This window comes from Mytilus californianus, unplaced genomic scaffold, assembly GCF_021869535.1.
Source record: "Mytilus californianus isolate M0D057914Y unplaced genomic scaffold, xbMytCali1.0.p SCAF_6, whole genome shotgun sequence".
Taxonomy (NCBI): domain Eukaryota; kingdom Metazoa; phylum Mollusca; class Bivalvia; order Mytilida; family Mytilidae; genus Mytilus; species Mytilus californianus.
The window spans coordinates 56599971-56625662 of record NW_026262712.1 but is presented as its reverse complement, the minus strand read 5'-3'; the positions used below and the strand labels follow the sequence as shown (position 1 = coordinate 56625662).

Below are 25692 nucleotides of genomic sequence, written 5' to 3'. Positions count from 1 at the left end.
AGGTCCGTATAAGAAACTCTTGGTTATTCATTAGTAAGTTGATGACCATTCGAGTCATTTGATAATTGTCTCATTCATTTTAGTCGTTTCTACGTCTTCAAATATAATCTTTTACTTTTTAAAAAAAAATAAGGTTCAGGAAAGCAATATTAATATTTTTCTGAATATTTGTTTTAGATAAATGTCAATTTACATGTGAATTTTCCACACTGAATAAAAACTACCAAGTTTTCTTTTATATATTTTTTTTCTGAGCAAGTTACAAAGTAAAACAAGAGTAACATCTGATAATTATTGATCGATGAAAATACACTTGTAACATCTATATTAAAATAATACGTGCTTTTTACATGTATTCAATAGAGATAGATATTACGCCGGCATTTTCATTGTAAGTATCTATGTTTTGTATTAAATTAGAAGCCGAATTTTTGGTGGCGGAATGAAGTTTATTCCATGTTTGATCTGCATCTTGTTTTCTATTTGAAAATTATTTGGATATGAACAGATGCACAATGAATAGATGATTGTGTTACATGAATGATAAAAGCTAAGGGAATGTTTCAACGTTTATTCATTTTACATATGTTTATTACAAGTATACTACTAAAGATAATTTGTTACAATTAAAAAAAGATTTATACTGTCATATTTCAAAGATAAAGCCACGTCAATATTTCATAATGCGATGAGACGAAAGAGAAAAAAAAAAAGGAAACGAAAACAGTAAAAAACTTTGCCACTAGAGATTTCCATCTTAATTTAATTAGGAAGTATATTGCTACAGGTATTGATATAAAAACGAGTATGATATATTAAGTAGTCCGCTATAAAAAAAGTTCTTTTCTAAAAGCTTTTTATTCAAAATTTTTAATTCTATACCAGTTATTCACAAGCTGGTAATAGGCCTTCTCCGTTATAAAAAAAACGGAGAGAATTAAAAATAGAATTGACAGGGTATGGATAGGGTTACAGAATAGACGAATAATAGGTATAAAAAGTAGATAATAGAGAAAAATGGGCTGAAAATTGAGAATAGAGAATATTGGTAAAACCAAAAATATAAACAAAAGAGAATAATAGAGAAACAAAAAACAAGGAAGAGAGAAATAAAGACCTCATCCAAACCTATATGAATAGTCGTTTACGCGGTGTTAAACCACCACAAATCAATAAAAAAAAAACCTTTATTCTTAGTAATCGTTTTTTGTTTGTTTGTTTGTAGACGTTTTGGAATTTTGTAGACATAATATATAAATAGAAAAGGTGTGGGGCATAAGTCAATGAAACAAAAATCCACCTATAAAAAAGAGATATATAAGGGAACTAATTTACCAAATGTATATGAACTCAATATCTATTAATTTTGTTGTTGTTCATGTTGTTTGTTACATCTTCTTGTTTAAGTGCCAGTCTTTGTAAGAATCAGGCAATTTTGAAAAAAATCAGAAAATGGCCGAAAAAAACCCACCGACATAACTATCCTATTTTAAAGTTACCCTAATCCTGAGTTAGAAATGGTAGGTCTTTCATTTATGTGTGTCTGGTAATTCGAGAAATCTGGAGAAAACTTTTGGTTAGAATGGTAGCAAGTTATGGAGTTAGCTTCCCTTTATTGTAAATTTCTAGTGCATTTCAACCAAATCATATCTTGAATTACCAGAACAGGAAAAGGAAACGAATGTTATATTCGTGCACAATTATACATTTTGAACATAGATTAATGTCAACTTGAGTGGGTTTTTGTTTGTCATGTTTTCACCACTGTCTGATTCTGAGGCAGAATGGCACTTAAAGAAGATTATATTTCTAGAAAGGACCAATCTGTGGTCCATGTAATGGCCTGTCGGTATCAATAAAATAGGAAGAATAAAAGATGTTATAAAAACGATTAATCAAAGAAAAAAGAGCAAAAGATGATAACGGTTTTCACACACTACAATGAAAACTATACCTTACTATATTGCTTTCTTCGTATGATTTTGTAGTTGCCATATCTATTTATAATTGTTGTGAGAACCATACCGTTAGATTGTTTGATCCATTCCTTTCGTAGTTGAGTCTTAGGCCTTTACAACGTATTGTTTAAGTGAATACCAAATTATAGCCTTTTGGTTTTGTTTGTTTTGGATTTTTGGATTAATGTTTTAAAAGTTATTAACCACAATACATCATGAATCGTTAAGAACATTAAATATAAATGCACTGTATTCATAGGCATTTTGTTGAATGGCCGCGCCATTGATTCTTATGATATTTAAAAAAAAATATTTACATATACATGTATATTTATAAACATGCACTGAGTAAATACAATTTGAATTATAATGGTCATTTAGGGAGCCACCATATGATTTTTAGGGGGCTAGGATGAAAAATTTTGTCCTGCATTTTTTTAGTTGTAATCTCTGTCCTGCCTTTTTATTTTTCACTCTATTCGGTTCTGCATTTTTTATTAGTTTATCCTGACTTTTTTTACATAAATTGTCATCCTGCCTTTTTTTTCCAAGTTGCTTATCCTGGCTTTTTTTTTTACTCAAAACTCCTGTCCTGCCTTTTTTTCAAATTTCATCTTAGCCCTCCTTAAAAAAAATGGTAGCTCCCTTAGTTTTGTAGCATTATCGTGTATTTATCATTCCTGATATCAATTGTAATCTCGAAACAATCATCATGTGTTTTGGTTGCTTCTCGTTGACTTTCTTCGGGCTATTCATACACCAGTAATGATAAAAAGAAGTATTCCTAGTACTGACTGATCACATATCTATATATCACTTAGAAAAAGCAATCAGAAAAGCCTCGCCCTCCGAGCGTTCTCTTGTGGATTTGGTACATGTACAATTCTTACTTCCGTTTCGTATGGTTTTATTCCATATTCATAGATTCAACTGAAGCAATGCAACCTAAAACTAGATAACCAATTGAATAAATAGAAAACTAGTCATGCAGGTCGGGAAAATGAATAATAAAATGAAAAGTATTCATTTGTGGAAAGGGGTGTGTTTAATACTGAGTTAACAACTGAAATGCAAATTTCATTGATAACAATTTCTATAAAATGGTCGCAAGTTCTCATGTGTAATCAATAATGTATGATTCGTCCTAAAATATTTGCCACTGGACATTAAGCAAACATGAATCAACCAATACTGTATTCTAGATAGAACTGTATAGATATAGTTAGAAAAAGATAGGGCTAATGACCCTGATATTATTTCACACCAGCGAGGGCGATTTCTAGAATTCTCAATTTTTTCTTACATTCACAGTATCATAGATTCAAATGTCTTCAACAGTTAAATGTAGAGCTGAGTTAAAGATTTTATTCAATTAAAATGTTTACAATTGTTTATAATTAGTGTAAGCATATTATTTATATCTTTTAATATTCGAACCAACTGATTTAAAAAACTTTAAGATTTTGTCCTTGTCAGTTAAACAATTAAACGGAAAACTGTCCATTCCGCTTTCCATGGAAGTGAAATATTTTAACAATTGATTATGTCGCATGATGTAACACATATGATACATGTACATGTAAAAACATGTTTCTTCAAGTACACGTTTAATAATTTAAAGAGAAATGAATGCTATATTTGGTTTTTACTTCCTGAACATAAAACATTGATTTGTTCATGTCTTATCCGTTAACTTAAATAACTAAACATCGTCCGGAAAATGCATGGAATAATTGACACTGGACGTTCTAGGCAAACATCAATCAATCAATAATAACTAAACACGACATAAACATTGATAAACAATACCGATAAAGAAAAACAAAAACAATTATCTATTATTTGAAAAGCCTTTTCTGTTTTGTTTTTACGTCTGAAATGATTTTGGTACGATACTGAATAGACTATCACTATTTATAAATGTGTCTCGATGTTCAGAGGGGAATATGAAACACGGAAAGAAATAGGAAGTTGTATTCAATGTCACGTCGAATAGTCTTAACCAATCAAAATGATGTTGTTTGGCTTTCAATATTTAAATACAGTGGAATAATTGATTATGTTTCATGATGTAATACGTATGATACATGTAACAAAAAAACTAAAAAAAAACATATTGTCTTGACGTACACGTTTCATTATTTCATATGCGTACGGTGTGTACTTCTCATTAAAAAAAAATATGTGTTGAAGAATAAAAAAAACAAACTGCTTAAAATGTGTTAACATTCCAATTAAAGCATAAAATTTGCGGAGTATTCAAATTGCCTTCATCCCTCAAAAAGACTATTATACAAATTCAAAACCAAACCATCTGTTACAGAATACCGGACATATACAGCTATTTTTGTGATGGCACTTTATGTCGCCTCCCTTCTAAAATCGGATTTTTAAATATTATAATAGAAAAGAGAGCACCGATTAATAAGTATCAAGACTTAGTCTTTAATAATAAATACATTTAATAAACTTTATAATTACTGTACTGAGCCATTTAGAAGACTGGTATGTTGACAAACCAATTTGTTTTGTCGGTTACACAATAAGTGAAATTTCACAAAACATATGTACTTGTAAGTTATATTATATGAGATAACTTGACTAAAATTTATTTATATCATAAATAAAAAATGTTGTTATTTTAGTTTTTAAAATACACACAAATTAAAGGATAATTATGATAAATCTATATTGATAAACGAATATGAATAAAAAGGAGATGTGGGGTATACGCCAAGAAGACAGCAACGCAACAACACAAAAACCCCAAAGACATCTAAACATCTGCCTACTGTCTTCAACACAAGACGTATATCTATTCAGCAAAGTCAAGCTCGTTATCATCTCATTGCATGCAAGAGAGGTTTAAACATGTATCAATGCATATAAAAGGTCTGCCAGCAAGAACAAATTGCACCAGGGGAAAGTTCATGCGCGTAATTAAAGTTACCGGCATCTCAATTCGGTATTAGGTGTTTATAATATTCCATCAAATAGTCAATTCGGAACGACTAATTGCTGATGTAATTGTTTTTTATTGATCATGATAGTGAACAATATGAACGAATGTATATATATACAATGTTAGGTCAATGTCACAAAAACGTATTTTTTTTTGTGTGACTGAGGCTTAAACCTCGCCCTTCCACAGTTTTGTGCAGAATACTAAACAGTTGATATTTTTCTGACATTGACCTATAACTCGTTTTAAAACTGCAGCTAATAACTGCTCATATTATGTTTATTAGAATGATAACACAAAAATGCAACTTATTTTTCATTCTTAAACGAACCCCAAATTCAATAAAAGGGTGACGGGACAGGAAAACGACATTGCACGAAGTATCCCTTTGTTACTATATAAGGCAACTAAAGATAACTAGAAGTGTTCCAGCTGCAGTATAAAACTGCATTTCAGGAGATGATCGTAACTTCGAGAAGATATCTTTTAGATTGAAAAATCTTTTACAGAGATATTTCTATTTTTTTTCAATTGTTTAGAAATCTTCTATTATTTTACTGGAACACGAGGAAGCAAGACACGAAAATTAGTACGAAGTACATTGAAAAACGGTTGTGTATTTTACGGTACTAATAAGTATCATTCGATTGAGTTGTTTCTGAATATTTGTAGAATATTATTTTTTTTTAAATAATGTCAAATATATTTGAAGCAATGAAAAACGGAAAGCAAAACTAGTATGTTCGCATCAGCTTGTGAAAGAAGACACATTCTTGCCACTGTTCGTCTAATGATTTAGAAAAATTGCAAATTGTAAAAATATAAGAGCAAAAAAACTTATTGTTTCTAGACAAGTGCTATTACAGAATATATCTAAATAATGTCATTGTCATGGCACTGGCTACAACTTATCTTTGTTTCTTTATTGTAGAAATCTATCCAACAAGTTTCAAAATGAACAACAGCAACGAAAGCACATATGTTATCACATTGCTCAGTCTTCAGTTTTCTATGTTTTGTTTTGTGTAGAGTTGTTTGTCTTTTTGCCTTTTTTTTGCCATGACGTTGTCAGTTTATTGTGACCTATGAGTTTGGATGTCCCTTTTGTGTCTTTCGCCTCTCTTCAAGCAAAATCTGATTTAATTGTACGATTATAAGATAAGATTGGTCCAAATGTGACTTGTTGTAAGGCAGATCTTTGACCTTAAACATTTTCCCTTTTTTCAGCGGCATTGCGCCCTTACCCAGATCAATCGACATTTTCGACTCGACAATTGGTATATAGATTAAAATTTTAACTTGATCAAGTTACGGATATCCTATATGTATATTTTATGAAATCCGGATATGATGTACAAATTTTTGCATTTGATGTTTGCGGTATACCATCTTTTCCGCAAGTTTATTGTTTTCTGTTTGGTATTAAATTAATAATAAAGATCCATTGTTATACGTTTATGTGGCAATCGCCAATGGCAGTCAGCAGGGTTTAAGAACATCCGTTGTTCGACTTGTTAGTCAAATGAGTTTTGTTTAAATATACCTTTTCGCTTGTTTGGTCTTTTTGAAAATGTTGTATGTGCTGTATTTAGACCCATCTATTAAGAAATTTATTTTGCATGCACACGTATAAAAATTGCGGTTTATATCCTACGCAATCATAGGTTTGAACGTTGTTTTCAATTTAGACTTATATACAGTATATATATATATAGATGTATATTTAAATAACACGGCTACAATTTCTACAAAATAATTTTATTTGATACAGTTACGGGCTAGCTAAATACAGTTACGAGATAGCTTAATACACTTACGGATTAGCTGGATACAGTTTCGTATTAGATTAATACAGCAACGGGCATCCCTACAATTTTTTACAAAAAGTCACAATATTTTGGTTATGCGCATATTTACCATTTTGTCAGACCTGGATTTTACATTATAGGGATGACACAATTTTACGTATTTTTTCTCTCGGACTGGAGCTGTTTAAGTGGAAACAAAAAATGTATTCATCACAATTTCATGAAATGTCGTTGGATTGATTAAAAACTGAGGCTAAAAGTAAATGACCATTTATTTTGATTTGAACAACATAATGCATTTAACACCAAAGTTGGTTGACCTCAGAATGTATTTAATGAATACAAATTGCTCCAAGTACATTTTGACAAAAACATCTGGTGTAGTCCTGACAACGGCATTGCTTGATTGTTTGTTTTTAATTTATTATATTGATTAAGTTAAAAACAAAACACCGTGCATAATTGCACCATAACACAGCATTTAAAACTTCTTCAGATAATATTTTTTATATTTCTTTCTACATTAAATTTTTTTTCCAATCGCAGTATATCATATTGCAATTACAAGCTCAAACAATATGATATAATTCATGAGACAATATTCCTAAATAGCGAAATAACACTATCGTGTGGTTCCAAACATTAAACAAAACTCTTTTTTTTAGAACGTTAACCAATAATTATGGTTCTCTTTTTTATCAGAAAAATAGAAATCGACTTTGTGGTTGCAAATATGCGCATCACCCCACACATAAAGTGTAAAAATATATTTGTGCGAGCGGTACAAACATTGGAATAGATTTGAACATATATTCATTTATCAGCGAAAACAAATTGATTTGGTATTTTCCAATGTATAAAAATTATGGTCTGCTTTATTTCTTAAATATTCGACTAACGCATATTGTAATCCAGCGTCTGTGTCAGAGCCAAAACAGGGCTTCAAAGAAAAGGGTTGCTTCTTCTGTCTAAGGACCCTCAATTAACTGACTTTGTAGTCCAGTTTTTTTTCCAGTCTGCCATCACTTAATTGTTTTCGTTGAATATTATTAGCCATAACCAGGCCGTTAGTTTCCACTTTTGATATTTTTGCATTTGTCATCCCTGGTTTATTTTACTTAATATATTTACATTGATGCTGTGCGGTATGATGTGTGTTGATTATTGAAGGCCTTAATGTTGCCAGCTCTTTAAAAAAAAGTTGAACGTTTTTTTAATTAAGTACATGTTTCTGATGAATAGGTGTTTCATTTGCATCCATCTAACTCCTCCTTAATTATATCTTTTGAAAAAAATGTTAGAAAATAGCTATAATGTCATAACATATAATATATCAAGAAAGATCTTAAAAACCTACTAATTAATTTTAACAAGTGCACGATGTGAAAGTTATTATCCCCTACTTTGATTTATGATTGATAACAATCTTGAAACCTCTCTAATATTGTTCGTTTATAAATTTTGAAATTATAAAGAAACTAAGGTTTCAACCCCCTCAGACAAAGTTGACCTTAGACGAAAATGTTTTTTTATTCAGGAAAGCATTTCAGACGCATGAAATTTAGAAAGTGTTATTTTCATTTTTGGACTGTATTTTTGAGAATCATACTGTGCGTAGTACTGAAAAATGGAAGACTGATGTAGGGTCTTCAGTAAACCGTGTTTTTGTTCAATCTCATACATTAAATACAAAAAAGTCATAGACAATATATTTACATTTACAATATTAGGGACGACATCAAAAGATCAATGTAGGATAAAAAACTTAAATCAAATAGTTTGGGGGTGGGGTGGGGGTTGGGGGGTTAAAATTGCTTCAAGTTTTGTTTATCCAAAATCGATTTTACATATATCCATATCGGTCAATCAATTTTTTCCAAATTAAGTTAAGAGGGGGGGGGGGGGGTTAGTGAAAAAACTATGTGAATTAAGTTTTTTTATCCTACATTGAACTTTAGATGTCGTCCCTAAGGTATCAAATTTTTGCATGTAAAATTCAGAAATTGGACGAAATATCATCAATGTAGCTGAAACATTTGATACTAAAATAAACAATCATGGTTATTGTAAATATATTGAGGAATATTTTCCCCTCGCAGTATATATATCATATTATAATAACAAGCTCAAACAATTGGATATACTTCTCGGGACAGTATCCTTAATAATGATGCAATAACCCAACAGTATTGTTGCATACGTAAAGAAAACTGTAAGCTCTTTTATCAGAACGTTAACAGGAATAATTGAGGGTTTTTTTTTTTTATGAGCGACTTTGTAATTGTAAATATGTGTATTTATTCTCACGTAAAATGTAAAATGTCTTCATTTTGATATTCTTTTATTATTTCGTCCAATTTTCTCTATTCTTTATAAATTTTGCCTATCTATTCTCTAATTTGTTTTATATTTTAGCACCCCTTATTCTCTATTCTTAATTGTGTGTCCTTTTTTTTCTTTTTTTGTCCGTTTTCTGTAGTATTTTGTCCAGCTAACAAAAAAAAAACAAAAAAATAACACAAAAGTCTTTATAAAGCGTCGGGACGTTTTCCAGATTAGTTTTCATTTAGAACATCCAAACCAAACGTTCTATCATACATATATGGAGCATATCCGCTTCAATTTAAAACTAAAAACTGGCAAGTAATTGATATACATATTCCAACAATTATTCAAACGCAATATGTTACTTGTGAATGTCTTTTCATTAATTGATACTTAACGTTAAAGTCTCTGTAAACATATATTTAAAAACTATTCTTGTTCCTTGAAATCAATACTTTGTCACTATAGATAAAATATAGATACAAATCAAGATGAAAATGGAACACTTTGATTCTTTTAAACAATCAATAGAAATATATAACTTTACTATACTTATAAAACGAAAAAGAATGTTTATTTGAAATTTACAACTTTAAATTTATCAAAACGTTTGAAAGCTATAAATACACTTTCTGAAAAACTAAAATTGGAGTAAATATGTAGGACATGAAACGCAATTGCAAAAATGTAAATAATGTTTCCGCTTGTTTGTCTCAAATTGATTTTTATAAACCTTGTCTCACACAAAACTATGTAAAAGTGTCCGGTATTGCATCTCACAGAATCTCATGAAATTTAGTAAACAAAACACTTTGGCCATGCCAGTCTCTCATGTACAATATTCTGCTTAACTTTTATTGGATAGCCAAGTTTTGTAGCGCCACCTTTTATTAAACCTTTTTTAAGGGAAAATTGTCAGTTTTAGGGGTTTTCAAGAATGTTTATCAATCAAATAAACAGTTATAGCCAAGCAAAATATCTTTTTTGAGCAATTCATTACATGAGCAATTTAAATCACACAATTCAATCGCTGATTTCTATTTATAAATTATCGACTTATTCAAACAATCATGTTATTTTTTTTTTTAATTTTTAACAACGTCATTCTATAAATATTTCAATTTTTATCATTATCGTTAAAATACTTATAATCTTTTTAACCTTTTCATCCAAGCACTGCTAGTAACTCCAACATGTTGCGAAGAATGAGCTTAAAATTGACACCACTAAATACATGTTTTACATCATAATAATGAAAGCTAAGTATGTGGGTCTGGATGGGGTAATTCATTTCTGTATTCTTTAATATTCCATAATTATCTTTATATGTCATGTATATTACGCTTATTCTGTAAATTTCTCTGAAAATTATTTTGCTACTAGATTTATCTGTAATTAAATGGTTACTTTATTCTGTACATTGTTAATTTCTGTAATCAGTAATATAATACCTAATTCTTTTATTATTCTTTATACTTTTGAACCCTATTAGTCTCTCTATTCTTTATTTTTTTTCTCATTTTTCTCTATTTAGTAAACCCCATCCAGACCCTTAAGTATATAGGGGGAACAATGTATGATCGACCACATAATACAACAAAAAAGCGACATCTCTTCGGTCTTATTTAAGGTAGATTCACAGTATACCGCCATCTTGAATTGTACACTAGCAGTACATAATCGGTCTAGTTCTTTGCCTAAATCTGCAAATTTTGAGACAGATTTGCAATTTATGCGTAAGACTATTTAATTTTATAAAGAAAAATAACTGATTTATTGCATTATATAAAATGTTTAAACAATTACCAAATATTTATGTTTTTAGAAGCAATTTTTCAACTTAGCCATTTAAGGGGAGATAACTCTTATAGTAAACGTTTTATACTGGAATGATAGTGAAATTTTCATTTTTTACTTTTAGCAAGAAAACAAGTTCAGTGACAACATTTTTTTATTTTCTTAGAGCATATTATAAAATCTATCTTCTCATATTTTGTTTCAAAATTCTATCTCAGAGATTTCTTTTTATTGACAAAAAAAGTTTTTTTTTTCATGAACAATCTTTGCAAATTTGTGCAATTTTGCACGATTAGTTGCTTGAAAAATAGAACGGTGACCAATACTTTTTATTATATTTTTGAAAAAAGCATGGTGATTTCTTCATTTTGGCAAAGTATAAGAAAATTCTATCCGAAGAAATATATACCGATGATCCACCTTAAATATTATTATGAAAAATTCACATTACAGTTTAATTATGGAAACGCATTGTAATGCAAGGTTATATCATGCATATTGGTGAATATTGTACCGAGTATAATTTTATATTGCAGGAGCACAATATATATTCTACGTGGAATTATATTCACAAGATATTCGTGCAATATTCCCTTTGTTGTATAGAACTGATTAAAAAGTGTTTAAATAAAGGCAATAGTAGTATACCGCTGTTCGAAATTCATAAATCGATTGAGAAAAAAAACCAAATCCGGGTTACAAACTAAAACTGAGGGAAACACATCAAATATAAGAGGAGAACTTCGACACAACAGAGGGGTCAGGAGGATTTTGAAAATGAATTACTTGGTATGGTCAAAACTAAAAATAACTAAATTTGCACAAAACAGGACGAACCGGAGTATTCTACAAGTAATGGCGGAAACAAATATGTACTAGTATGAATATAAAGTAAAAGTGTCCATACAATTTGAAACGCCTCGGTGGTCTCGTTGTAGCGTGCTGGCCTCGAGTTCGGAAGGTCATTGGTTCGATTCTCAGCTTGGTTAAACCATAGACTTTAAAATGGGTATTTGCTGCTTCTCCGCTAAAAAATCCCACCCACTGTTGGTCCCTCTAAGAATCAATCATCAATCAAAACCACGAATGCAACACTAAGCAAACAAAAACAGGTCTGTCAGACATTGTTTTGGAAGCTTAGATATAATTGAACCGATAGAGTGTAAAAATTTATCCCTAAGTGACTATTCTCCTCTTTCGGTGATACCCTAGGTACATGTATTTACAATTTAAGTTCAAACTGTTTAGTTGAATAAGTTGAATAATTTTTGGTATACTCCAAAGGCGGACTTAAACCCTTACAATGTAGTTCGACAAAGACATGGCTATTCATTTCAACTCAAATACTTATTGCTTGTATAAGACATAGAATGACATTTAATTGTGTTTTTTAAATAATCGTCATTGAATATTCACTACCTGACTACAAGCTGGGACCAATAACCTAAATGACATATAAGGACCCTTTGCGGATCCAGTATCCCTATGGAATATAAATGTATACGAGAAACAATCGTAATTTTGGATTTGCGTGAAAATATTTAAGAGTGCAACGAATGAGACTAATCGATCTCACTAACACTGAAATATATAGAGAACTTACATAATAACAATCATTAATAAATCAAATTTAGTTAGTCTCAATTGTCTGTTTCGATCTTAATATCATCTAATCCTAAAATGTTAAATTTTGTTAAGAGGTTAATATTTTTTCAGCAATATGTATTCTAATGCAATTATTTTGTATCAATGGTTCTGATTAGATGACAGTAAGCGTACAATTCTCTATCTCCTTGTCTGTAACTAAGGAAGCCGACATTTTGAATTGCGGAATGTATTGACATGTAATTTCTACAATAATTAGCAAAAAACTCACATGTTGCACCTAGAAATCTTCTTTTTATCAAATTTTATTACATTCTGAAGCGGTCAAGAAGCCAGAAAACGCCCGGTGTTTACGTTTGACGCCGGAAGCATACCTATGACGTCACCTAGTTTAGGGGCCAAAGAAGATAACATCTTTTCGCGGAATTTTCTTTAATGAAAATTTTACGTAGTAGAGAATTGATAAGAAGTAGTGGATTCGTAAACGATAATCAACGAGCGACTTTAGTCGCAAGTTGATTATCGTTTCTGAATCCACTACTTCTTATCAATTCTCTAGCTTAACCCATTTCTAGTAAAACGACTGTCTGTTTTACGTTTTGACAATGAATCAACGATATTTCATAAAAATAGTTTCGTATTTTGTCTTTTTTATTCTATAATAGCTGGAAATGATTATATCCACACGGTTCGCATCTATATTTGGACATTTGACAAGTTAACATAAGTTTAAGATAACTTAAATGGGGTGTTAGCTCCCCTTTTTAACACCAGATTTTATTTTTGTATAAACATATTTCATTTAATGTTTAATCATTACAAATTATTTAAATTGAATAGATTTTGGTATATTTAATTTATTCAAAAAGACATATATTAATATACAGAATTTATTTATCTTGTTTTGAAAAGTTCTTCAAATACAATACAGTTATCTCTTAATTGTCGTGTTGTAAATAAAGTACTCTGCAGTAGATTTTTCAGACAATTCAGTATGCTGTTGTTTTGTACAGGTAAATTGCAACTACTGAACAGTCTGAAGATTGACTAAGTAGATCTTAATTGACTGCAATCTAATTGTCTGAACAGTACTGAATAAAACGCAACGAATACATTAATGTTCATATGATGAAGACATAATCTTTCAATCAGTTTAATTGAAGTCTGGAGCTGGCATGTCAGTTAACTGCTAGTAGTCTGTTGTTATTTATGTATTATTGTCATATTGTTTATTTTCTTTGGTTACATCTTCTGACATCAGACTCGGACTTCTCTTGAACTGAATTTTAATGTGCGTATTGTTATGCGTTTACTTTTCTACATCGGCTAGAGGTATAGGGGGAGGGTTGAGATCTCATAAACATGTTTAACCCCGCCGCATTTTTGCGCCTGTCCCAAGTCAGGAGCCTCTAGCCTTTGTTAGTCTTGTATTATTTTTAATTTTAGTTTCTTGTGTACAATTTGGAGTTTAGTATGGCGTTCATTATCACTGAACTAGTATATATATTTGTTTAGGGGCCAGCTGGTGGGACGCCTCCGGGTGCGGGAATTTCTCGCTGCATTGAGGACCTGTTGGTGACCTTCTACTGTTGTCTGTTCTATGGTCGGGTTGTTGTCTCTTTGACACATTCCCCATTTCCATTCTCAATTTTATTAAATATGATTGTACAAAATTTATTAAAAGACTGAACATGACTTAATGATTTATTGTTCAGTATTTTAGAGCTATTCAGATCAAAATGGCTCTATCAGTTCAACACTTGTTTACTAGTGAGCTATGTTGTCTTCGTTCCGCTATATACGTACGCAGGTTTGGTTTTAACGAAGATTAACTACACAATGAATCTATTTTTTAAATGACAGTTAGAAAACGACAGCTTGTAGGATCTGATAGTTTTCTCACAACTGATTACACACGAAAACCTCTCATACGGATATCATTATGATTTTTTCAGTGATATTTATATAAGAAGATGTGGTATGAGTGCCAATGAGACATCTCTCCATCCAAGTCATTATTTGTAAAAGTAAACCATTATAGGTCAAAGTACGGCCTTCAACACGAAGCCTTGGCTCACACCGAACAGCAAGCTATAAAGGGCCCTAAAATGACTAGTGTAAAACCATTCAAACAGAAAAACCAACGGTCTAATCTATATAAAAAACGAGAAACAAGAAACAATTATGAACCACATTAACAAACGACAACCACTGAACATCAGGTTCCTGACTTAGGACAGGTGCAAACAAATGCAGCGGGTTTAAACGTTTTAATAGGCGCAAACCTTCACCATACCTGCAACAATAGTGTTACATCACAACATAGAAAGACCGTGACACTATAAAATATCAATTGAAATGGCTTAGCTAAATCAAAAGACTTATTAACACAAACAAGTGAACATACACTAATAAATAAATTTGATCTATGACACAATGTAAATACAAAATTAATAAAACAAGGGGGTTAGATGTTTAACAATATCAGAAAGACAAACATAACCTTGGACAAAATCCACAAATCAATAAGCTACGACATGGTATTTATATTCGGAATACCGAACTAATTCATGCATAATGTTTGATTGCTTCTATCTGCAGAAGTTCAACTAATCGTTATTTTACACATAAGTGATTGTTGCAAAGATAGAAATTTAAAATAAATATGTATTATCATAACTAGGTCAACGAGCAGCGGAAATACTGAAAGAGGTGCTCCGAACTTTTTTTTCTGGTACACACTGTTAAAAGTCGATCAAACGAATTGTTGAAGATACTATATATCATACATTCAAATCCGCCAAAATACACATATTTGCCTTATTTTTAGTTTGATATAAAATAAAGCAAAGAAGTTCACTTCCCTTTCATTTATTTTACCATCCTAATTCCCCCAAAACATTTTATTTAACCCAACAGATAAAATGTCGCTTTTTATAATTACATAAGCTTTTCGTGTTTAATTTTTATCATAAAGTATCTCACAAATTTCCTTATTCTCTTTGAATTTATTTTTGTATCGATCATATATATGTATGTACAGCGTAAATGTAAAATCTCTTCCCAGTGATATGTGTTTTCATTATTTAGATTTAGATTTCCTATAACATTCTTTGAATTACATTAGCAAGGAGAAAACAATCGTTATTACTTTTCCTTACTTATTTTTGATTGTTTTTGACATTTGATTTTAACATGTAACCCATTGATTGGTAAATATGTTTCATCTGAAGCGTTCAAAATTACATCTTAAACATATTTGACGTTTTGTTACATTGTACATGTAGTTTCGTGTGCATAACTGGTGATGTAAGATTATGTAAATTGATAATTGCACATTTCACCTCAAACTTGGAATGAAGGTACACGTTTTATTATTTAAAAGAGTAATAGAAAAACATTTTATTTATTATACTTCAAGTTAAAAAACCAGATTTTGATTGGTTAATATGAGTGAGGCAATGTACTCTATCCCATTGCTCAGCGGGAGACAATTTTGTGAATGTTACCCTCTCATGAAGACTAATAAAAAATTGATAATTCAAAGAACAATGATTTGAATTTACATCAATTTTTTAAAGAAAATACTCGTCTTTGTCTCAGAATTTTAACATAGACAGTCGAAATAATAATAAAAAAAGATACAGTTAGCTTCGTTTTTGTTGTTTTATAATATCTGTAACGTAGTTAAGTATATGACGTCATACTTGATAATCTTCAATTTACAATTTAAAAAACAAATCATTTAACACAGAGTATTGATGTAAATTTTATTTGGTACTGAAGACATTGTTCGGTGCAAAAGACGAATTACACGGGAATACAAGTTGAAAAGTACTGTAAATTGTTGCTGAAACCCTGCTTTGTAATTTTATTAACAGAGAGAATATGTATGAAGTAAGACTACTGTGGATTCATTTATTTTCGTGGGTACAAATTTTCGTGGATTGAAGAAAACTTACATTTTCGTAGATATTTGATTTTGTTGTTTTCCAAAAGTCTGCATTTAATCATACAGGAAATTTACATTTCGTTCAACATTTAAATTCGTGGTTTCCCTGTACCCACGAAATCCACGAAAATTGGTATCCAACGAATAAAAATGAATCCACAGTATATACGAAGAACTAGGAAACGTAAGAGTAAAAGTAGTGTGATGATGTATTTTTGTGAACTATTTTTGATATACAGATCATGAACAAAAAATATGGAATCGCACGATCTCCAAAAGGAGTGATACCGGGTGCATCGAAAGGGTAACGTCTACTACTATGCATGCATCACCAGGCATTATAATAATAAGTTGTATGATTAAAATGACGAATATATAAACAATTATATGTCACCATACGGACTTCAACAATGAGACAATCCCAAACCATCTAGTCAGCGTTAAAAGACCCCGACATAAAAAATGTGAAACAATTCAAACGACAAAACTAGCAACAAAACAACCACCGTATAACAGGCTTTTGACTTAGAACAGGAAGACAAACAGTAGACAATATACGACGTTTTATTTTGATTAATCATTCCTTTGATTAAAAAGGATAAGAATATAAGTAATATTGGTTGTTGTTTGAATAACGTGAATGGGTAAATACTAGATTCAACTTAGAACGGGATGTACTACTAGTATGTGAAATGCAAACATTCTAATGTTGGATTGGTTACTAACCTAGAACATTAGATTGCACATCGGTCATTCTAGTAAAAAAACAACTCCGGATTAGCCAACGAAAACCTGTTTGTATTTATCATGGTGTTTTGAAGAGTTTGCTTTTGTTTCTTTTGACTTCTTTTTGATCCGTTTGCTTATTTTTATTATATCGTGAGGATGGATATTTTGGCCCATTGCAATGCATTGCTGTTTTGGCGGTTTAACGATTGCTTCGCTTTCTTATCTCAAGTAGATTCGTTTTTTTCAATTTTAGTCCTAGTATTCGGTTTAATAAATGGCATTTTTTTTTATCTTTTTCTAGGTATCAATGAAGCCTACACTACAACTATTGCTAGTCCTCCTATGGCATTCTGTATTATTATCAGTCTGCACTGTCATCACTAACCAGTATCCTGCTTTGATTTTCGAATGTAGAGACCATGACTCACAAAAGCAATACCAGTGTATACTGTCAAAACTTAACAAAACAGATTGGACACTTGACGATGCAAACGACATAAAACTGAGATTACGACAAGATTTTTATTGGCATCCAACAAAGAGGATTCGACGAGAATGTAGAGCACTTACGAGAGAAGAGTTTAAGGAAATGGTTGATGCTATAAATGCTTTAAAGAAAGATAAAGTAAGTTATTTCAAAAGAAAGTAAATGAACACGATTTAGTGCAAACTTTTATATATTCTGTATCAATTAGATAAAGTTGTGATTATGGGTCATAACATTCACTCTGTATATTAAAGGAACGATTTCTAGTTTGAATATGATTTAAAATTATATGATTTAAACTAAATACAATATGGTCACGTCTTCCAGGGATTAAACTTAATTTCTTTGGAAATAAAAAAGAAAACAAAACCGCAATTTTAAACCTTTAGATTCCTAATTATAAGAACAATCAATAACTAGATTTACTGTTATACATGAAGAGATTGATAGCAGGTTTATGTTCTTGTCTTAGTTCAGTAAACTCATGTAACCTTTTAATCTGTACATGAAAAAAATCCCAATGTGGTTATTTTTTGTGTGGATAATATAACAGGTTCTAATAGATGGAATATGTTATACGACCACTCTTTTTTTGTGTTCACAACAATTAAGGTGGTACCAAACACCTTGGCTAAAATTAATTCGGCTCGTTTAATTTTCATTAAATTTTGACAAAATATTAACTTTGACCCTTTCATGCATTTGACAAGAATATAAACATTTTAAAAAACTTGAACCACACACTTTATCGGAAACAAATCATTGGATATATAGCAGTTTGGCAAACACTAATTTTGATCATTGAGAAGCTTAATATTTCTTTAACAATAGAACGTGATTAAAACGTTCAGCAGATTTTTACAGAGTTAACCCCCTGAAGTGTTATGTACCACCTTAAATATTTACCGCGAACTGTGTCTTATCTAAAGGGAGATAACTTTATATTAATATTGACGCCATTGAATGTCATTGGATATTTGGTATTTATCATGCTTTACCACAAAATGAGTTTAAATTGCTGAAAGACCTCTTCGTATAAATTCCTGAAAGCTATTGTTTAGCATTAACCATCATAACATGTAGTAAGATAGATACACCTCATCGGGCTAACTGCTTCAATGGTTTATACTTTTTTTAAATTTTAAATATAGCTTTAAAAGCCTTCAAAAATGATTCATGGCACATTCTTATAACGAGTGAAATCCAATGTTTAATACTAAATGGTGAAAATCATATTGAATGATTTATAAAGTTTGACTACTTAGATGCAACGATAGGCGATATTAGTCTGATAATTATAGAAGTTCAACAAAGTCAATCGCCATTTTGTAAAACATGGGTAATATCCTTGTCGTCTCATGTCTTCTCTTCAACTTACACTACCATCTTACTAACTAGGCTGATTGAGTTCAAGTGCATAGCTTGTTGGACTGATGGCAACACGCAGTTCGTTCTACTACACGTAGCCTTAATCTTTCTGCATGTTCGAATTATCCGAAATTCGATTATCCATAATTACCTCTTTTGGCATACTTAGGGAAGAATATATAAGTAACACATTTCACTAATTCAATGAAATTGCAAGTCTCTTGGAAACATTAAATTTCTTTAATTGCATTTATATTGGTTAGTCTACTAAACATATAATTGAGTTCTTTATGCAGAGTGAATGTAATCAACTGAATACATTAAATTTAAATATCCGGTATTATTGATTAAATTTCTTATACATGTACTAGCAATATATAACATGTTTACTATTGTTTCGGGTAGGGTGAAGGTTGGCCCCTATTAAAACGTTTAAACCCGCTGCATTTGTTTGCACCTGTCCTAAGTCAGGAACCTGATGTTCAGTGGTTGTCGTTTGTTGATGAGGTTCATAAGTGTTTCTCGTTTTTTATTTAGATTAGACTGATGGTTTTCCTGTGTAAATGGTTATAGACTAGTCATTTTTGGGGCCCTTTATAGCTTGCTGTTCGGTGTCAACCAAAGCTCCGTGTTGAATGCCGTACTTTGACCTATAATGATTTACTTTTACAAATTGTTACTTGGATGGAGAGTTGTCTCATTGGCAATCATACCACATCTTCTTATATCTATTTGTAAAGAAATGTTATCCACGGCAGTTATATTCGTCGGATAGATTTGTCATCTGCAAATATTTTAGTTAACCCAGTTATATTACCAGCTATGTCATTAATGAAGATGATGCAAATAACAGAGAATTGAGTAAACAGCCCCTGGGGAACATCAGCTTTAAGCAAACAAATTCTGAAGTTACCATCTTTTAATGCCTGTACCAAGTCAGGAATATGACAGGTGTTATCCATTCGTTTAATGTGTTTGTTTTTTTGATTTTGCCATTTGATTTAGGACTTTCCTTTTTGAATTTTCCTCGGAGTTCAGTATTTTTGTGATTTTACTTTTTAATATGACATTAAACAGCACTTACTTCAGCTCATGCAAATCTTTAATTCCTTGCCCGGCCATGATTATACCTTTTGTCCATTTAGTTTTATAAGCTCTCAATGATTTTATAAGTTTTGGATTTTAAAATAGTTTGGCTTTGAAAAATCACTGAAGATATATTTCCTGTCGAAGTGTGCATCTGGTGATCTGGTGCAGAAACATTGGTACTGTTAATGTCATTACTAACTCATGAAATATTTTACTAATTAACACTCGAAGAAACACCTAACTTATTTTCTAAAACGATTGACTTCAAAAAAATAAATTGTCTAAGGCAAATGTAGTACACTTAGAACGTAATGAGTGGTCGCGTGCAATTGTGAAACCTAAAACATTCAAAAAGTGTTTAAATGTATACAAATAGTAGGTAATGGTTATTTTTTAAATTACCCAATCATATTAGCTATTCGTTATTTAGTGACAGCAGAACAAGACACGTCTAATTTTTAAAATTTCATTTTAGTAAAAGTACAAATCTAGTAATCTAAGGTGATGTTGACTTCAATTGTAGAGTATGTCTCCGAATGTGTATGACTATATTGCTGATTACCATACAAACGAAGCAGTAAATTCAGTTCATTTTGGTTCCAACTTTTTTGGATGGCATAAAATGTATATTTTGAAGTAAGTACAACAAGAGTTATTCATACGGATGACAGGACTTTGAAAATATTAAATTATAGTAAATTTCTATCTGATTGACCAATTTGTAGAAATAAAGACCTAAAAGTGTTCACAAAATAGTTATATTAGGCAATTGCAAAATACTTGTCAAAGTTGATGAAATGTAAATACAAAAGCGTCTGAGCAATTAGGAAACGATATTTTAATTATCGATGATTTCATATAATTGTAGCACTCATATGGAGAAGTAAAAAAAAAAAAAAAAAAAAAAAAACGAGGAATTATTGAAAATGTTTAAATATTTTAACATAGTTAAATGTATTATTGTTGTTTAAATTTAAAAAAAAGTACATTCTAGTCATAATTAAGATAAAAGTTGTAACGATTATAAGTTTCAATTGGTTTCCTACATTTCTAGTGATCGGGTTTTTTAAATATAGATTAGCTAATAAAAGTATCAGATATATTAAAATAAAAAAATGTGTAGTGATATTGACGTGGATTTGCACCACCTTGTCTTGGTTAATTTTTACAAATTAAAGAACACATTTTTATCATTTGTCTTCATTTTCAACTATTTAACACTCATTGATAACTAGAATGAATGTCATAACAGCGTGGATATGGACACATGGTAATTAAATGTTATCGTGTGCATCACTTGCTATCGACAACAAAGACCTCACGCAATTACAGTATGTCAGTGCCTTTCTATAATGATAAAAATAATTACTATCTTTAAAGATGTCATTCATAAAATAAAAGTTTTTGCATGAAAGTTTATAGGAATTTGTTATGAATATATTTATTTACTCCCAACAAAAAGTTTCTTTTGACAGAATGAGTATATTCAGAGGAGATATCACCAAGTAATCGAGAAAAAAAAAAGTAATGTTTTTTCTTGCACAAAAGTTGTGTGGCTCCTTAAAAAAATAAGAAAACATTTATTTGTACGAGTTGATGTAGAGAAACATATGATTAACTCTCATACTAAAATTATTTTTGTTGGTAATAAGAACCCCGGACCTTCATAAAAAATCATTTTAGTCCTCAGGGCGGCATAATATTTTGCACGGAACAAATTTGAATTTCCATCGAAGACTCCAACGATCAGATTTTCGTGAACATTTTAAAAATATCATTCTAACAAAAATTACTCGTGAAAATATCAAGCAGCATATGAATCCGGTCTTGTGTGCAAAATTAACGTTGATTGGAGTCAGAGTAGCTTTTGTTGAAACATTGATATATATTTTAGATTTAGTTATACCTGAACACGTTTAACAAAAGTTACGGTATCTATATTCTTTTACTACAAATTAAGCAGGTAGTTTCAAAGAATTTAGTCTTAATCAACTATTTTATTTTTTTATTTGAGGATGCATACTTGAGACAATTCTGCATAAATGTTTATTTGCAATTTTATTCATGCTGATTTCACAAGCCTTTTGCATAGCCACCCTCTCCCTTATTTTAACTGAATCAGGAATGATCGCCCCCATACAATTTGGAATTGTACTCATTTCTTTTTCGGTTTCTGTGTTTCAATATATATCCATGAATTAAATGATATGTTCACAATACATCTGTTTTGGAATAATAAATCAAGTGCACAAGACTAAACTGTTCAACTATAACACGAGATAATGTACATGCGATTGTGTCAGTAACAGTGTAATACCAAACTTTAAACTGGGTGCACTCGTTTAATTATTGTAGTATAAAAGGTATTGTGAACATATTTAATTCATGGATAGATACTGAAACACAAATCAAAAAGTTTTTAGTACAATTCTAAATCAAATCACTGTGGTCCGTCCATTCGTTTTTCAAATCAACAGAAAAGCTTCATTTAACAGGTTGGGCACATTTCCTTATACGGACATGTATTATTTAGCATACTTATGCCACCGTCAATGCATGTATTAGTGTTTGTTTACAAATAAAGCATTTTGTTTTAGTTTGGCGATTGACCAATCCACTGAATGGTTTGCAATGCATGATGGACTACTTGTCTTTAACTGACACACTACTTAAAATTTCACTTATTGCGAGAAACAAATTTTTCTTACTTTTTTCTCCCGATTCCTTGGTGATATCACCTCTGAATATACTCATTCTTTCAAAAGAAACTTTTTGCCTCGAGTATATGATTTTATTCAAAACAAATTCCTATCAACTTTCATGCAAAAAAAAAAAAATTATGAATGGACATGTGTAAAATAGTTATTATGTAAATGTATATCCCCATTCAGAGGCCCTGACATACTGTAATTGTGTGAAGTCTTTGTTGTCGACAGCTATTGACTAACACGATATCATTTAAATTTCAGGTGTCCATGTCCACATTAGTATGAAATTCATTTTATTATATTTCAGATTTGAAGAGCTTCTTCGAAAAGTCAACCCAAATGTAACATTATGCTACTGGGATTCAAGATTAGACCATCATATGAAAAACCCCAAGAAATCCATGATGTTTACATCAGAGTTTTTCGGTGACGCTAGAGGTCCCATCCAAACAGGACCTTTTGCACGTTGGAAAACAATAAGAAATATACCTCTTGTGCGAGACTTAGGAAAAGAAGGAAATCCAATTTCTTATAAAGATATAGAAAATGTATTATCCAAAAAACACCACGTCCAAATAACAAACCCGACATCGGATCCTAACAGTCAAGTCGAAATGATGCATAATATGGTCCATGCCTTTGTTGGTGGTCAAATGAATGATTTCAATACTAGTTCACAAGATCCATTTTTCTGGATTCATCATGCTTTCATTGATGCAGTTTGGACCGTTTTTTGTCGGCAGTTGCGTCATCGTAATATCGATCCACAAGATGATTACGTCATCGTCGATGATAAGATGCACAGACCTGAGAGATATATGGATCATCTATTTCCCATGAGGAATATCGATGGATATAGCGATTATTTTGCAAATAACGTCTATTCGTATGATGATTTTGCAAAATGTCCTACTTGTTTAAACTCTCCGTTTCTAAAATGTGATCATTCATCAAGCAAATGCGTAGGCATCGAGAATTATGAACCACGTAGAAGGGTGAAGACTCCACCAGAAAGAATAAAAACAAACCATTTATCTACGCCTCAAAATGATTTTACCGTACTGTCTGGAGATGATAAAAACTGGGTCTATATCCCTGTTAAAATAATTGTTCGAAATGCACTGGAAAAGTCTATTAAGAAAACTGTTATAGGTGGATGTGAATATTTAGGACTCGGATATGATAATCTATGCTCAAAGTCTGTAGCAATAGTACAATCCAATGGAATAACGTACCACGGAACTTATAGAAGTTATATAGTTAACGATGCTTCTATTCCACAATGGGTATATGCATATGTTGGAGTTAAAGATCCAGGAACAGGGACGAGTCAGTCATTCATCAGTGTAACCGACAAAAACCATCAGCCATGTGATGCATTTTGTCTTGATATAAAAGCAAAAAAGTATCGGTCATGTCCAGGAGTAGTTTCCGTTACAGATACGAAACCAAGGCTATTCTATAAAACCCTCAAGGAAGCAGAGGATAATGGATTTCCATTTAATCCTTTAGAGGCGGATACTCTTGATCCGCGTATTAAAATGGCGTTCCTTTGCTATTAAACCTGATGGAAAGCATTAATCTTGTCTTACTATACATTGGATATCCTTTAAACATGAAAACAGTATATTAATTGTTAGATTCATGCAATCGAAAATAATATTTAAATTAGTTATTAAAGCTTTTGGGAAGGATTTTAAATAATGTTTCCTTAGTAGTAATTGGTATGGGATTGAAAGAAAAAATGTCAAATACTAAACTTGTCTTGTACAAATCATATTTAATGAACATTGTAGAATAGTCAAAACACTTCATTAGTTGTGCTGTCAGCATCACCTATTGGTTGACTGATACAAGGTGTCTGTGTTTCAACTTACTAGCGACATGTTTTCATGTTAAATGTTTAGATACCAACAAAGTTGTCTGAACTATAAATTATCTGATTGTGTCCAGACCTATTCCCAATTGTGGCATTTTAACTGATGTTGATTTGTATAGCGGGTAAAACAAGAATAACAGAAGACGGTTATCGCCCCTGTTGGAGTTCAAACGGTTCCCTTAGTTTTTGTTTGTTACTTTGCTTTGTATCTTCTGAATCGATTTATAAGATTTGAACAACTCTAAACCGATGTAGCCTCAATTCATACTGCAGGTTTAGACATTCGCCAATAAGAACCTGAATGTATTTATTACAGCGCTTGTTGTATGGTAGCGTGTTCGCCACGAGTCCGGGAGGTCGTGAGTTCGAACCCCGGCATCCCTATACCAAAGACTTTAAGATTGGTATTGGCTGCTTCTCTAATAAGCAAGTGTCCTTACTAAGTAATAGCAAAGACTGGTCGGATCGGAGTCATAATAATGTGTTCTGGTAGAGTGTCATGTCTTCCTGCGGACTGTTACCTTGTTTATTAGCATTAAAAATCCATCCGACTCAGCGTGTCGACCTAGTACACAGCAGGATTAATATTCATCAATCATTTACATGCTATCGTCCTGAATATGCATTTAAATGGCAACGGGCCGTTGATTAGGCAACCCTCCCCTCCTCCTCCTCATCATCATCATGTGTGCACCTTTAAATATTGCTAGTTTAAAACCTTTCTTTGATATTACAAATATCTGTAGAAAATGATGTTAAATAGAATTAAGATGTATGGTTAAAAAAACCATCAAAATACATTATGGTGTTAGATTCAAAGTAAAATCATGTGTGCATACATTCTTTGAGGTATGACAGATCTGGGTTTGTAAAGACAGAAGAAAAATGATTACACCATACAGACGAGTGACATTAACCATACGCATTTTTTTTTTAATGCACCCACGTTAGAAACAGCTTAATCATATACCATTCGAAAGCATATCATCTGTACTATGTTTTTGCCCCGGTCCTCAAATATTCGT

The 25692-nt window shown here is 31.2% G+C and overlaps 1 protein-coding gene across 1 annotated transcript; it reads left to right on the top strand.

The window, feature by feature from the left end:
• Positions 1-292: 292 nt before the first annotated feature.
• On the top strand, positions 293-24492 carry LOC127705682 (tyrosinase-like protein 2). The gene is made up of 4 exons (XM_052210026.1): positions 293-391; positions 17438-17761; positions 20604-20716; positions 23096-24492. Exons 2-4 carry the CDS (start codon positions 17444-17446, stop codon positions 24348-24350), a joined length of 1686 nt encoding a protein of 561 aa, XP_052065986.1. The 5' UTR covers positions 293-391; positions 17438-17443; the 3' UTR covers positions 24351-24492.
• The last annotated feature ends 1200 nt before the right edge of the window (positions 24493-25692 follow it).

Coding starts and splice junctions, on each gene's coding strand:
- LOC127705682 (XM_052210026.1), top strand. CDS start 17,444: ATGAAGCCTACACTACAACTATTGCTAGTCCTCCTATGGCATTCTGTA. Junction 17,762..20,603: donor ATGCTTTAAAGAAAGATAAA/GTAAGTTATTTC, acceptor CTTCAATTGTAG/AGTATGTCTCCGAATGTGTA. Junction 20,717..23,095: donor CATAAAATGTATATTTTGAA/GTAAGTACAACA, acceptor ATTATATTTCAG/ATTTGAAGAGCTTCTTCGAA.